The sequence below is a fragment of the Plectropomus leopardus genome, chromosome 17 (genome assembly GCF_026936395.1).
Source record: "Plectropomus leopardus strain MGB_pleo_1.0 chromosome 17, ASM2693639v1, whole genome shotgun sequence".
In the NCBI taxonomy this organism is placed as follows: domain Eukaryota; kingdom Metazoa; phylum Chordata; class Actinopteri; order Perciformes; family Serranidae; genus Plectropomus; species Plectropomus leopardus.
This window is the reverse complement of record NC_142192.1, coordinates 19,077,921-19,093,896: the sequence shown is the minus strand read 5'-3', so window position 1 is coordinate 19,093,896 and position 15,976 is coordinate 19,077,921. Positions and strand designations below refer to the sequence as shown.

At 38.4% G+C, this 15,976-nt stretch overlaps 2 protein-coding genes across 5 annotated transcripts in view; both read left to right on the top strand.

The window, feature by feature from the left end:
- Window positions 1-229: 229 nt before the first annotated feature.
- Window positions 230-9,670, top strand: LOC121958050 (uncharacterized). Of its 3 annotated transcripts, none has more exons than XM_042506903.2 (9): window positions 230-630; window positions 2,442-2,544; window positions 2,847-2,960; window positions 3,199-3,255; window positions 3,859-3,996; window positions 4,608-4,655; window positions 5,773-5,886; window positions 6,315-6,440; window positions 7,431-9,670. In XM_042506903.2, the coding sequence occupies exons 2-9, from the start codon at window positions 2,449-2,451 to the stop codon at window positions 7,536-7,538; spliced, it is 801 nt and encodes a 266-aa protein (XP_042362837.1). In that variant the 5' UTR covers window positions 230-630; window positions 2,442-2,448; the 3' UTR covers window positions 7,539-9,670. The 3 variants fall into 3 exon arrangements, with proteins under 3 accessions (XP_042362837.1, XP_042362836.1, XP_042362838.1); XM_042506902.2 differs by having other exon boundaries at window positions 231-630; window positions 7,428-9,670; XM_042506904.2 differs by lacking the exon at window positions 4,608-4,655 and having other exon boundaries at window positions 232-630; window positions 7,428-9,670.
- A 1,166-nt stretch (window positions 9,671-10,836) lies between these two features.
- LOC121958162 (immunoglobulin superfamily DCC subclass member 3) overlaps window positions 10,837-15,976 on the top strand; it is a 53,330-nt gene continuing 48,190 nt past the window's right edge. For both annotated transcript variants that reach the window (XM_088090291.1, XM_088090290.1), the window contains exon 1: window positions 10,837-11,342. The gene's annotated coding sequence lies outside the window, so the exon portion shown is untranslated. The remainder of the gene's footprint in view (window positions 11,343-15,976) is intronic.

Below are 15,976 nucleotides of genomic sequence, written 5' to 3'. Positions count from 1 at the left end.
TTTTCTCACAAATTTAAGGTAACAGGACATGGCGTATAGATATGGTCATTTTGTGGGTGAAGTGTTCCTTTAAGTGGCATCATCCTACGTCAAAAAAAGGTACAGTTTTTCCACTTTCTTTTTTTTTTTCTTTTGCAGTTGACCACTAAAAATAAATGCACAAAACAGTGCAAGCACATACATACATTATTCTGATCATGGTTTATTAGGGCAGTAATCAGTAACACCTGCTGTGGTTGTGGGGTGGACTGGGGTCCCAAAAACTGTAGGTCCATTCCTGCTACTTCCTGTGTGCCCTCTGACAGTCAGCTGAGACTAAACTTGTATTGATAAAGTATTATTTAGAGAAAGCTGTAATCTACCTTTTTTTTTTTTTTTTTTTTGAAGGTACATCTACGTAACGTGAGCCCAACCAGGCAGTCTCTCCTGTCAGCAGTCGTGCATGTGAACTGCATCAGACAGCAAGTCTGCAGAACGAAGTGTGCACATCAGTGTGCTGCAGTGAGATCCAGCTCCTGAACACACCCTGCTGCAGCCCGCAGAGCACCCACACAGCACCGACAGCGCACCGGCTGCACCCCGTTACCGAGCGCAGAGGAAGAACCGGCGAGCTGGTGTCACGCAGCTGAGGTAAGATGGTCTGCTCACCGCATTGTGTCCCGCAGGGAGTCGTGAGGACAGGTAAGCTGCGGGACGGAGTGACATTGAAAACAGCGCCGGGGAGGCGAAACGTCAGCTTGCGTTTGGCATCACTATAGTTTGTATCGACACAGTTGAGAGGAAATAAGGACATTAGGCCAGTACGGGAGCCTGTCAAAACAAAAACATCCAGGAGTCCTGCACGGAACGGCCCGGCTCGTGTTGGGGCGGCTCCTGCAGCTGTGCAAAATTCACTGCGGTCCCATCAGCGTCTCTGCTGCACCAACTACATGAAGCTGTCCGGTCTGAAATGGATGCTTTTAGCTGCTGCTGTCTATAATTAAACATGTCTGAATATCCTTCACTACTTATACAACACTCAGCCGATAATAATGAAGGAAATCACAGTGTTTTTGTAGAGGTCCTGCAGTTTTGCTGACTCAGTGATGTGTGTTGGAATTTGAAGTCAGCCTCCAGGCTTTGGCCTGTTAGCTCATCATATTTAGGGGAGACCGGGGATGATTGTAACACTTTTGGTCTCAGCACTTAGTTATAACTTTTGTGATGGAGCTCTTAAATGTTGGCCGAAAGTACCCTTATTTCTCAACAGCTTATAGGAATTTTTCAAACTTCTCCAACTGAATCACAAAAAATCACTATCTGCTGTCAAATGCAAGGAGTTACATTGTTGCAAGCTGCCCCACCACCAGGGCAAGTGGTAACAACAAGAGTGAAGTATTGAAAATTACACAATTACAAAAAATACACATAAAACATGAATACATGCATCAGTAACCAATTCCTACTAAGGTCTAACTCGCTGACCTACACGTGTCAGATGCTTAGTACCTCACATGGAGTGAATCCAAAATACAAGTCTGTTGCCCGAGTCAAGTAACTAGTCAGTGCTGATACAGAAAATGTATCAGTAAATAAAGTTGAAGCATTCATGTGACAGTCATCTCTGACTAATTACAGGAACCCTTTGAAACCTGAGCACCTGGCTAGATTTGTTTTTAAATTCGGAGGTAAGGCAACAAGCAAAGCATGGGAAAAAAAATATTGAAGAAATGTGTCAAAATACAAAAAAAAAAGAAAAAAAAAGCACATGGTTGTTAAAAAAATGACCTGAAACTATTATTTAAAAAACTAGGTGAAAAGTGTGTGGAAGACTATGTTTATAATTCTTATAGTTAGATATTAGATTATTTTTTTTTAGCAATTTCTTAAGGTCATTTTCTTGTGTGTTTGTTTTGTTTTTTTGTTTTGGGCTTATTTTCAGGTAATATTCTTGTAACTTTCTACCAATTTTCTGCTAATATTTGGACCATTTCTCACCAAGTTGCTCCCCAACTTCTTGCTGTGTTTTTGAAAGAAATTAAGCCAATTTTGTCAGGTTTTAAGAGGTTAAACTATATTAAAACACAATATTTATGTATTGCTTTAACGGTTCATTTATGTCAAAACAGATCAGCTGATCAGGATGCTATGGAGTATTCTGGAGATGAGATTCATTCAGTGTTCTCTAGATATTTTATTCCATTTTGGAAATCCCCTGTGGATTGAGGTATGGATTCCCGTCATTTTTTAAAATTAAACATGCACAAAATGTAATTTCCTCCGTTCTTTGACAGGTGAAATCGGTACATCATGAGTTTCACCTCCTGTTCATCGTTGTGCATCACTTACATTATATTTATCTTCATCTCTTCACAAACCTTGTAGCTTTTCTCTCCATTCTTAAGCTATACTCTTTCTCTTTGACCAAATCTTTTTCTACATAATGTTTGTTTCTCCATCAGCACCAAGATGGCTCAAAATGACAAAGACCCGATGCCCGCAGTGGGGACACTCTCCCCGAGCCAACTGCAGTCCCACCTCAAGATGGAGCCCAAGACTCTGGGGGTGAGCAGAAGCACTCAGAGTTCATTAACCAGACCACAAATAATATACGTTGTCCATTAGTGATTCAAACTCACATACACACACACACACACACACACACATTGAATATGTATCCCATACAAAGTAACAGCTGACATAACATTCTATAAAACATATATTAAAAAGCTTAGAGGGCCTGGTTTTGGGATTCCTGTTTTCCCAATAGAGAGCTCTGAATTTTTGACTATTTGTTGCACTTTGAATGCTTCTGTAGGACTCTATGAGCTGATCTCCTTGTCTCCTGCTCTTTACCTCCCTTTCAGGCGATCCAGGTCGTTATTGGAGCTTTGATTCTCTGTCTGAGTGCCTCTGTGCTCCAGATCCACGAGGTCCACTTCACGGGAGACGTGGCGCTCTTCCTGATTGTTGTCATACAGGTCAGTGAGAGGCTAGTTAATGAGAAGTTTCGTTAAACACATGTCATGCTTTTCTAGTTTTCTCATTATTGGACTTGTATATTTCATATTAAAGGAGGACCTATTATACTTACAACAACAGGTTCATACTTGTATGTCAAGTTTCTAATTGAACATTTATTTACCTTATAATGTTTAGCCTGTAAAATATAACATTTCTTCCAAATGCTGCGTCTAAGACTGTATTGTAACCCACCAGGTGACGTTGTCTGGCTCAGTGTTGATCCACAGTGGAAGGAGACCCACTCTGTTTTGGGTGAGTGTAGTGATACACAGCACTGTTTTACACCAGCTTCATTCATTTAGTCATAATTAAAGGAGCAATCCACCTTATAACACACAATCACATCAACACACTATAACACCGAGGACTCTAGTTTCACACTGGTACACTGGCAGTGACAGCAGATAAGGCTGTAGCGATGTGTGTGTGTGTGTGTGTGTGTGTGTGTGTGTGTGTGTGTGTGTGTGTTCTGATGTGGGTGTGTTATGAATTGCATTGTGATATGCATTATGTAACACTCTTTCATTCTTGTGCATTTTTGTTTGTTTGTTTGTGAGTAGGCTATTATTTGTATGTAGGATATATATATATAGGATTCTTTTTACCATCAAAAAACAAAACAAAATACAACTGAAAAACAAAAACACCATTTTCTCATCAATTTCTTAAGTAAATGTCAAATAAAAGAAACAAAGAGCTAATAAAGGCCTCTTGTTCAGGCAAATGTGAAAGATGCTGCAGAGTAGTTCATGCAGGCATGATGTAGCTCTGTGAAACATTGCGTTTTTTTCTATGCTGGTATAGCTTTTGTGTAATCACCTTATTGTAAATGAGCGCTTCTGTTAACATTTGCAGGTGAAATGTGTCCTGGTTCTGCACCTCATCAGCGCAGCATTTGCCACTGCTGCCCTCGGTCTGATGTCCAAACACCTGCCCTACCGCCAGGACTCTTACCACTGTGAACACTGCCGCAGGCTGGAGCTACATGCTGTGGTATTGTCTTTAAATCCTACACACAGAGGCCATTGTATGAAGTTCAATAGTTTCAAGGTTTCGATTATCATAAAAGAGAAACGCTACTACTGTACCAAAGATTTTCTGCTGTAAACGTGAAGTGAAGTCCGGTTACAGCCTGATTAGGACGTAGATGCACATGTTTGGAAGATGTGAGTCTTGTCTGGTGCAAGACTGAAACAATGTTTGCAGGACAGAAATATAATATTAACCCTCTCAGGTTGTACTGCTATACTTAGCTTGAATCAAACTCAGGACACAGTTACCACTGTGTAAATATGAAAAATACATTTACAGACCAGAAGTGGCGGCGGCTGTGCTGCTTCAACATCATCACAGATATTTTCCGGCCACTGTGATGAGTTGATAGCTTTGACAGTTCTCATGGCCTCTTTCTGCTTATTAATATGTCATCTGAAGTGATACAGTATGTTTTGACTTTACGAGCACATTTGAATGTGTCAGCCGGACTTATTATTATTGTTTTAGCCATTGCTGATCCTTTTGTAGAATCACATGATTCACAGTTGACACTACATGTTGTGAAAAAAGCAGACTCCATGATTCTTTGTTTTTACTGTCCACTGCAGCAACATTGTTTCAGGAAATGCACCGGGCTGATCGAGCAAAAGTGTAAAGTAAGTGACTGAATACTGTTATAATTAATACTTTGGTCACATAGATTATATTGTCCTGTCTTGTAAAGTGCATGTAGAAGACAGAAATGTCTTTTAAGGTCCAGTGTGTAAGATAAGGGGGTTTTAGTGCCATCTAGAGGTGAGGATTTCAGATTATAAACAACTGAAACTTCTCCAGGTTACAATTCCCTCAGTGTTCATTATTCAGGAGGTTTTTTTACCAGGAGCCGAATCATCCGCAGAGGTCTCCTCCTCTTCAAAACAAACAGACAGGGTGATTAAAACCAGTAAAAACACTGAATTAAGCAGTGTCATGGTAGAAATCGTTTTTTCTCCTATGCTGTTTGGTAAGTCACAGATGAGCTGCTGGCCGAGGGCCTGCTTATGTGTGTTCACCTGATCCAGAGGTTCAGGAGGCTTTTACAAGGTGCCATAGTATTTGCAAAGGGGCCCATTTTTTCAAAGCAAAAGGACCTGCGTAAAAAAGAACAAAATAAAGCAGTTTCACATAAAAAAAATCTGTTTCTCGCACGCTGTTTGGCTTCTCACAGACAGAATACCAGCCTAGCACCTGCTAATGTGTGCTCACCTTTTTTTAATAATTTAAGATCCAGACATTCAGGTTTGTTTGTTTTTTATTTACCAGGAGAGGATTTATCCACAGATGTCTCTCCAGCTCCAAAGCAATTTCAACCAGTAAAAAAAATAAATAAAGGAGATTTATGTTTAAAAAAAATTTTTCCGACACTGCTCATCACAGATGGGCTACTAACTATGGTGGGCGATGTGAAAATACCTGTCTAGATGAATGTTTGATTTATCTATTCTGGGCTACTGTAGAAACAACATGGCAATCTCCATACACAAGGACCCGCTCCCTGTGCAGATATGAACATATTTCAGGTGATCATACACTAAGAAAACATACTTATTATATCATATTCAATTTCTGCCAATATATCCCCCTAAATCCTACACACTGAACCTTTAAGTGAAAGACAAAGTATCCCAAATCTTCTTTTTTTTGTATCATCAGTTTAACAGCTTGAAACACTGTTGTATTTTACAAAGTCTTCCTTTTTTCTCACCTTACATGCTCTTTAATTTCTCTGGCCAGCTGTTGATTGACGGGATCCTGGGGACGCTGGTGATCTTCCTGGTGCTGGAGCTGTTGATCTGCATCACTGCCATGCTGTTCGGACTCAGCGTCCTGGCTGCTGGTGGAACCCAGGTGAGCTCTCATAAACTGTACCCAAATAATGCATGGTTGTAGTTGTTTGTCTAGTTGTTTATCTTAGATAGCGGTGACTGGGGTAGTTCGGTAGATGATTAGGTGGCCCAGTTAATGTTACAGGTAAATTTGTTATGTGGCTGGGGTGTATGATATCCTTAATTAGTGTGTTACCAGACAGGATGGGTGAAATAGGTGGTGAAAAGGATAAATTTGTGCAGTGAAGTTAGAAAGCAACAGTACATCCCCCCTCTTTACCGCTGGGGTGAAGACAAATCAAAGCAGGTAATAATGTAGTTGAGCAGTTAGAAGTAAAATTGAGCCTGCTACTATCAGAACTGTCAGATTTAATTTGAAGAAGGCCTGAGATGAAACTATTACTTAGAAGCATAGAAGCTGTTAAATGTTTTTGTGTGTGTGTCCTGCAGGCTCCCAGTCAGAGACCTGTCTATCCACAGACGCGCCCCCCACCTGCTCCAGCTGTTCAGGCTGTTCCAGTTGCAGCAGCCGCAGCAGCTGCAGCAGCAGTAGTAGCAGCAGCCGAGCCGTCTCAGGTACCAAATGCACACTGTGTTAGGGCCGGTGCATAGTGCAGGGTGCTGCCTAACTGAGGTTGTTTCCTCAGTTGCTTCATTGGTGTGTATAAATAATTTGCTGATTCACCATTTGAGGAAATAGCAGGATCAAAAATGAACCAATGGCATATCTGTGGTGTCATATATTTGAGCTGTGATATATGTTTTGAACCTGTGCACCTCCTGTACTGAAATATTTGTTTCCTCTGTGGAGAGGTCAGTGTGGTACTGTACTATTAACAAACACCAGCTTGAAGTTTGTTTTTTATTTCCCTGTGTCTGATATGTCTTTAAAGTGTCCTCCACAGAAACAAAAAAAGCCCCTGTGCACTGCACATAGTTCCATATGATTCTACAGTTTGTTCTGCGTGAAAATACAGCTTTTAGGTGTTTATATCTGTTTTATGGGAAAATGAAGCATTTTTTACTAAACCTAAGCTGTGTAACTTTATTTGTCTAAATCTTACCGACATAACTTTATATTAATAAATACATAATTTAATGTTATGTAGGCTACGTAAAGTGACCATGTTTCTTTCCCTGAACCTTACATATGTAAGTTAAGTATGAAACTTTACATTAATGCAACATGATGACATCATTCATGGAGCGGTAATTCGTTAGATATCATGATAACTGTTGTACGTGCATTTTTGGAAGATATATGATCTGTTGTATGAGTGCAGCAGAAGGAGATGATGGAGTAATAGGTGTCCTTATACTCAGAGAACCAATCATCTCAACCTGTTTAGTTAAGTGTGGTTATTCCATATTATGTTTACCACAACATTCAGTGTGTATGGAGTCAAAGGTATAAGTCCACAGTAAAATTTGACGAGCACTGTTCTCGCAGAGCAAACCCTCCATGAGCTTAAACCAATCTTGACCAGTGTGACCACACACTTAAATGACCATTTAACATTTGCTGTGAGTCCTGTTCACGTTTTACTGCTCTCTGTGTGTCAGCAGGTGGCTGTAGTTGTGACTGAACCAGATTCGGAGCAGGTGGAGGACATCTCCACCCCACCCACTGAACCCCAGGTGGAGCCGATCGAATCTGTGACCACAGAGCCCTGAACTTAACAAACACACACACACACACACACACACACATACACACACACACACACACACACACACACACAGAGTTCCCTGTGCTGTCATGTCATGTCAGTTAGAGTGGAAATACAGATGTCAACTGAGAAAAACTTTTCTAGACAGCCGTCTTCTGGCCGTTTGAATAAGAACTCAGTAATCTCCCATTTAGGTTGATGACTCATGTATGTAAGTGACAACATATCAGTCAAAGGTAACAAACAGAATAAGAATTGGTCAAAAATAAATGTGAGTGTCCCAATAAGTTGCCATCCTGTCCTTTCACTTCTGCCATGACATGACCACAAAATCAGTGTCAGCACCATTGGACCTACAGCGCACTATATTGTGGTTATGATATGGATCAGTGTTATTAGTGATGTTGATTTATTCTTCAAATACTAAGATCACTAAAATAAATCGAGAGAAATTAAAAAGTAGCAGAAAAAGACAACCAGATTCTTAGCTTCGACAGCGAGGGGAAAGCAAAGATCTCTTAGGGGTATGTCGTATGTATTCACTTCACTAGTAGTCTGTGCGCGTTTTGTGTTAATTAGACTGAAGGCAGATATAATATGTGATTCATATTATTTTGCCTTTCAAAGATCTTTAACCTCTCTTGCCTAAAACGTATTTGACTGTTGAACTAAGATTTTCTTGTCTGGTTATAAAACCAACCTTTTACTGAGTATATGCTATTTAAAACTTGTCTTAATGCCATTACAGAATTTTATAAGTATCACAGCAGCTGATACTACTGTTTATATGATCATTTATTGTTGATTTTTAACATTTTAGACATGTTATCAACTATATACTATATCTTACATTTCCCATAGTGCTTATAAACTTGTAAGCTTCTCTTTGTTAGACCTCCACACACACTGACAAATACCCACTTTTTCAATCTGCAGTCAGCCTCTTTGTAGCATAATGCGTAGTCTGTGGAAACAAATTTCCACTTTTGGGGACAATCAAATCAAACAATCTAAACGAGTTTCTCGTCTCCAAGCCACAATAATCGTGCTAATAATCCTTCCGCTGTTGGTAACATCTGTGTGTGGAGTTTAGGGAAGAGTTGCTCCTTCACACTGGATAGAGATGTCTGCTGGATGCCTTTCTAAACAGCTGGAAGATGCATACCTCATTTGTACTTGCAATGATCCGAGATGCCACAGAAAGTACTGTGGGACATTCGGTCCACCATTAGGATAACATAATGAATGGATGGATATGACTACAAATACCAAAACAAAAGCAGATAACCCATATACACTACCAAATGCGGAGGCATACCAGCAAAGTAATGTTAAAGCCATTTTTGAGGCAATTTAGCCACAAAGCATCTATAACAGAGTCAAAGTTAATTTATTATGAGCTTGCTCTCTGTCATTAGACTAAAGTGTCTTTGATTCATTAATCAAATTGTCTCTCTAAGGTAGAATTCTAGGATTTCATAGAAATATGCTGAACCCTGTACCATTATTGAGGTCTATGAGTTTCACGCTGAAAACGCATCAAGCAGCAGAGAAGTGCAGCCCGACATAACGTCTTTCTTTCTCGGCCAGCAGATGTGTTTGTTTGATTCAGGCAGATGTAAAGTCTTTGTAACATAGGTCGACGTGTCAAAAGAGCCACAGGGCTCTTTTATTGGCTGCGATTCAGCTTAAACCATCCCCGACTTTAAGTCTGCCCAGAATTCACTGCAGAAGGAAATGGCTGCAGCTCAGAGCAGCTTCAGCAGCTTTCCAAAGACCTTGCGCGGTAGTTCGCCAGAAGCCACACTTCGCTGCTGCTTTCTGTGTTTTCGGTGTAAGACATACATCTGAAAATGCTTTTGCAACTGTAATCCCTGTCGTTGCTCATTGTTCAACGCAATCTTGGCAAACACTCCATAACATGGGATTGTGTTTGGACTCATGAGATTATCATGGAGGCCACAGTTCGTTTTCCTGTTCAGATCCTTGTCAGACACGTGATGACAGTGCATGCTCTCCTGCACTGGCTTCTTGGTAATGTTAGGATTCTTTGTGGAAACCACAGGATGGCATGATTAACTGTAAATGAATGTATGAATATTTTATTCACAGGGAATAAACTTATAATCACCTTCAGTTCTGGAGTGTTATTAAAGCATTTCATTTTCAAATATGTCTTTATATAGTTTCATACACACAGTACAGGCAAGACCAATTTCCTTAAGTGAATATTATTTTAAAGAAGGTCACTATCTATTCTTTCAACTCTATTTTAAAAACTGTTGGCAACAAAGCCTGGCTGCATCCAATCCAATTGTATTTAGCATACACATTCAAATCCCAAATTCATGCATTTTCGTTAGGATAAAATTTGTTATCTCAAGTAATATTTTCATCACGTTTTCTTCTCTCTCTGGTGGTATTTCTCCAGTCAACTAGTTTTTGTCTGTTACTCTCAGTATAAAAACTTTACAGACGTAGTGTCCCTGTTACACCGGATACCACAAAACACTTTTTTTTGTACTTGTTCATCAAAGTTCATGAAACGGAGGCAACCTGATCTCACAGAAATGCGTGAAATGACCTTGACATCTTAAAATTGCATTATGTAGTGTAGAATAGTTGCAGTTTTAAATATGTGGTTAATTGTATTAAATGGTTGGGTTTTTTTTAATAAGGTTTGGGAACCAAAATTACTTGGTTTAAGTGTATCAAATTAGAATAAGTCAATACTGGTTTGTGGTTTCACACAGGGGTCTCCTGGGGTGAAGTCCTGTGTTTGTTTGACCCATTCCTACACAGACTTTCTCACTCCTTATTTTTATTTTTAAAGGCAAACTCAAGACCTACCTTTTTAGCTTGGCTTCTAATTGAACTTCATTTATTTGTTGACTATTTATATATTTTAGTCTGGTTTACAGTTTTACTACTTTATTTATCATTTTATTATTTTTACATATTGATTCATTTTACTTTCTGTTTTTATCCTTAGTTTACCTGTTTTTTTTTTTGTTGTTTTTTTTTTTACATTTTACGTCTTTTACCAATTACTCATCTGCTTATTTATTTATGTATTTGTATTGCTATTATTATGTTATTAATCATTTTATCTAGTTCCTTATTTATTTTATCTAGTTCCTTATTTATTTACTTTTTCATGTTTTAGCTATTGGTTTTATCCCGCCTCTGGTGTTTCCTCACTTATGGTAGTGTTTCCACAGTTCCCAGTTTAATAAGTACAGTTTTTTGTTTTTTTATTTACATGCTTGTGCATGTGTGCATGGTTGTGTGTGCGTGTGTGTGTGCGTGTGTGTGTGTGTGTGTTTTGGGGGGTGGGGGTAGATTTTGGTTTTATTGTAAGCACTTTGTGTTACGGTTCACCTGTATGAAAAGTGCTATACAAATAAAGTCTGATTGATTAATTGATCGACATATGGGGTTGTTACATAGAGTAGAGTCAGTTACATATGGAGTGGATGAGTGGAAATGTGCTGCAGGGGTGTTGTGCTGTAAAAACAAAGAACACAAAGTAAAAAGGTCTGATGGAGAGGTCTGCTGGGCCCAGGTGTGTCCAATGTCACTGATTGCACTTGATAAAATCTGCTGCCCTGGAGGACAGCACCAGAAACAAGCAGAGGGACCATCACACAGGCAGCATCGGATAGGACCTGAATGCAAACCACAGCAGAAAAAAGACAACTTCAAGTGTTTTAAAAACTATTTAGGTTTACTGACAGGCACAGGAAAGTGAGGCAGGTATGGATCAAAATTAGAGGGGCCATCCAACCAGGCAAACAAAACCAAAAAGGTAAGTAATAACTCCTCATTTTAGAGGAGGAAAATCCTGTTAGATCCTTTTTATTTGTAGCTCACAGCTGAGAGCAGTAGAGGTCAGCAGAGAACAGCAGTCTAACAGCATGGAAACATATTTGCACTCCTGCTGTTAAAAGACCTCAGTGGAACGGTCTTTATTTAACTACTGCAAATTATTCAAATACTATTTTTTTTAATAATTATTTTTTTTATTAAGTTAACGCTTTAACACCTGGATTGACACCAGTTTTCTTGTGTTCACATACCTTTCACAAGCATTTAAACCTCTGACACCTGAGAAACTTGGTTTGATTTCTTTTGCAAACATGGGGAAAAGCAGCATGCAAACTGCAAAATATATTCAAAGATGACAATGAAATGACCTGACAAATAGCTGCAGGGGATTATTATATATTATCAAGGGGAAAATGTCCAGAACACTACATTTAGAATTCCTGTAATTACATTTTTAGAATTTAAAAAATATATATATTTCGCCATCCTTTTCTTGTTGTTATTTTACTCTTACTTTTTCCTCTTTTTTTTTTTTTTTTTTACATTTCTGGTCACCTTCTGTTCATGTTTTTGAAAGAAACCAAGCCAATGTGCTCATGTTTCAAAGGGGTAAGGGACTGTGATTGAAGATTATATCAGTCAAATTCAAATGGATTGTCCCCTGACGAGTCATTTTCTTTATGTAAGGGTTATATACAATTGATATGCACAGAGCCTAATTATCTGTTCATTTTCTCACATCATCTACATTATTTATAGCTGTTGCACGATGAATCAGTGTTTACCACTATGAGTCATGTGTACAGTAATGTGAATTTGAGAACATGGTAGTGGACGGTGCCACCATACACAAACTGTCTTCAGACACTCCCTTTTTAATGGTCTTTATCTGAAAAACGTAGTACTGAATGTAAAATAATTTTTGTTTAATAGAGCACTCGATTGATTGTACACAGATAAAGCATTTGTGTGACACTTTTAGTCATATGACGCTGGTTAGCTTAGGGTACGTCAGCCACTTGCCCTGCCTAAGTCAAGCTTACTAATACAGATTTACAGTACACTCACACATTAAAGGGATAGTTCAGATTGTTTGAAGTGCAGTTGTATAAGTTATTGGAGGGTGCTGCAATATAACATACCACCTACAAATAAAGTCCCACCTACAAAAGTCAATATCAGCTTAAGTGTATGATATAATAATATTCCCACTTCTAGCTCTGATCTAGGTTTTTGTTTTTCATATCTTTTTGTAATGTTTACTTTAAAGATATCCCTATGTTATTGTTTTTTAATATTTTATACTATTATATAGCTGATATGGATTACTTTAGTATTAGCTGTGCCTACCGCACAGTTTGAAGTCTGTGGGCACTACCTCTAAAAAGGTTAACTTAGTTTATTCTCCGAGTTGTTGCCGTGGTTTTGTGGCAACAACTGCATTTGCCCTTTACATTGCAGTCTCTCTTTTGGAAACAATTTTGTTTTGTTTTTTTTTGTTTTTGGTGTGTATGTATGGGGGTATGTGGGTGTGGGTGGGGACCATGCTGGCTGTCTTCTGGTTTCTTGACTCACAGATAAATGTGTCTTGCTAGTATGAACCCCAGCATTTTTGTTTCTGCCATGTCTATTCACTTTGTTAGTTGGAACATGCGTGGTATGGGTAATCCTACTAAAAGATCCTTTTGGACGACTCCTCAAAAAAAAAAAAAAAACATTTTTAAAACTTAGGAGTGGACTCACTATGGCGAACTTTTGATTCTATTACTGGGGTACACACTTATAAAATACTTCCCTGGGTGGACTTTGCTCATTTAGCTTGGAGCAAACTAGAACTGAAACTCATTTAACGCTCCATGATGAAACAAGGAAGGCTTAATAGACTTACTACCTCTCCACTGAAAAAAAAAAATGGCCAAAAGACTTGACTTCAAGGATTTAATGTAAATTTATGTACAGAACAATAAGATGTATACAGTAGGTTTAGGGAAAGAAATATGGTGACATTGTACCTTTAAAGAGCAATTTAAAAGAAAGTACAAATCCAACATTGAACAAGTCTTCTTAAATGACAGTGCACCTGATATTTTTTTTACAAAATGAAAATCTTTTCCTGATATTTGCATTCAAGAAAATATCAGGGGCTCTACAAAATTATTAAAAATCACCCTCATCACAGTTTTTTACAATTCATAACACATTTTTAAATACTTCGTTAACTGTTTCTTTCGCAATTTCACCATTCTCCTTAGTCACAGAGTGGTTTATCGCTCACTTTCTTTCTATGTTACTTTCCATTCCTTTACCTCAAGGCTTTATGACCACCAGATGTCACTCTTAGACACAATGAAAAACTCGATGTCTGGACACATTTGCAGAATATTGCCAGGGATGGCTCAGGTATGAAAAAAGATTATTTCCGAACTGTAGACCTATTACAAGAAACAACATGATGTCTGTTGTGGATAAGAACTTAGGGCCAAATACAGAGGACAGGTTATCAGCTCTTTTGTATTTCTATAGAAGTAGCTGCCCTTAGTAATTATGTAGTTTTATATTGCATTACTGTAATGGTTTTAGTTTATTTTTTCTGCATAATTTTAACTGGAAAAAGCCTACAGAAGCATTTTGCAGCAGATCTGACTCGCATCTGAAAGTGCATTTTTATGACAAGATTCAGACAGAAAGGCTCTATTTGTTATTCTGATCATGTGGCATGCAAATATGTGATCACATCCACTGATTCCTTTTCCAGAGCAGATTAAAACATGCCTTCTGATCAACTTAGTGTTGTTAAAGAGGGAAGACCAGCCTGCTCAACTGTGCTCCAACGTATACTGGCGATACTGGAATCCTACATTAGCACAGTGCAGGTAGCATGCATTTTGGTGTGTGTGTGTGTGTGTGTGTGTGTGTGTGTGTGCGTGCGTGTGTGTGCAGGAGTGTGTGGTTTTGGCACATTCATGTAGCCACATTGCACATTGCATTGTATTTGGTTACACCCTGCATTGTGTTGTTACCTTTTTACAGTGCCATTGTGCGCCACTGTTCTGCTGACAATGCAGCAGCCATTAATCTCCCTATTAACAGCTCTGAGTAAATGTTGCTTCTCAATCATGAAAGAAAGAGTGGAGTTAATCATGCAACTGTATACACAACACTCTATTTTATCATTGTGATTTATGCACTTACAAAGCAACTGTACTGTTAAGAGTCGAGAGCAAAGTTGTCACTAGTGTTACCTGCCCAGTACTGTGGTACCACAATGCCATTTAAACAATGGCTGGGATTAGACAATGAGTTCCCAGCAGTTATATGTTTGTATGCAAACATCATAGATGCCTGCACAACCTTGTGAAATGCATCACCATCAAATATTTACATTCTTCAAAGCAGGATGCACCTTTTTACTTCACCTACAATGTTTTTATTGTTGAAGAATTTGGTGGTGACTGATAAATAATCAGGTTCAATTTAGGGCAGACAGACTTATGAGAGAAAGGGCCACTTAGGCACACATATCGTCCACCAGTATCGGTGGGACATATGGGTAGGACACCCATTGCTTGCCCTGGACCACTTCATGTGTGGTTACCAGGGCCTTGTCCAGCACTTTAAACAGCTGAACAGCCTGTTCATCTGTCCGCAGAGGTCCACTAGGAGGTGTGTGTCTGCTCTACCTGAGATTGTTCCGATCGTTTCCGTGCGTTGATTTGGACAGTATTTATGATAATTCCCAGTTCAAGTTATACCCCATTGTTTCTGTCTGTTCCGCCTGTTAAATGATTTAAATCCATTTCTCACCAGTGCGATATAAAAATAAGATAAGATAAGATAGAGCTTTATTAATCCCCAAGTAAATTATTGTGCCAGATTGCTCCAGAAATACTGTAGCAAAAAGGAACACAACAACAAAGCATCAAATAAGTGAAAATAAAATAAAATACAAAGTGTCTGAAAGAAAATACAAAGTACTTAGTAATAATGATGTTTAAAAGTAAAAGTAAAAAAAGAATCATATTGCACTTGAAGTTTAAAATTGTATGTTAACATAAGCACAGTACTATTGCACAGAATATACTTTCGTGAAAATGGGGTGTGGAAACAGCAATTTCACATTCAGATTTCATGCATTACAGCTACTGGGTCTATTGTAATTTTTCATGCATTTGTTGAAATAGGCCCGATAAAAGAATGGCAATTTATTAATTTGGCTGGTAAAAAAATATGCTTGGTCCTCACTAGCAACAATAAGAAAACTACTGCATTACATTAGTTCTATTAATAATGGCCGGCTGCAAATTTGCTTCACTCCATTCCTTCTCTTTTCAAATTTAAAGCCACAGTTACCAATGAGGTAAACTTACAAAGACTGCTCTCTGTAATTTACTCCTTTATAAATGGAATAAATTTCAGAGAATTTAAAAACTGGAATTCATTCAACTTACTGACCAAAGTTAAACTTAAACTTCTGATTTATTTAGTAATCTCTGTGATTGGCTCTGAAAATGTATATTCTATGTGCAGCTGTAATTGTTATATACATATGGATAAAAAATAAAAAATAAATAAAAAAAACAGCTGTCTGGATGGTAGAAATACACATTAAAAGGC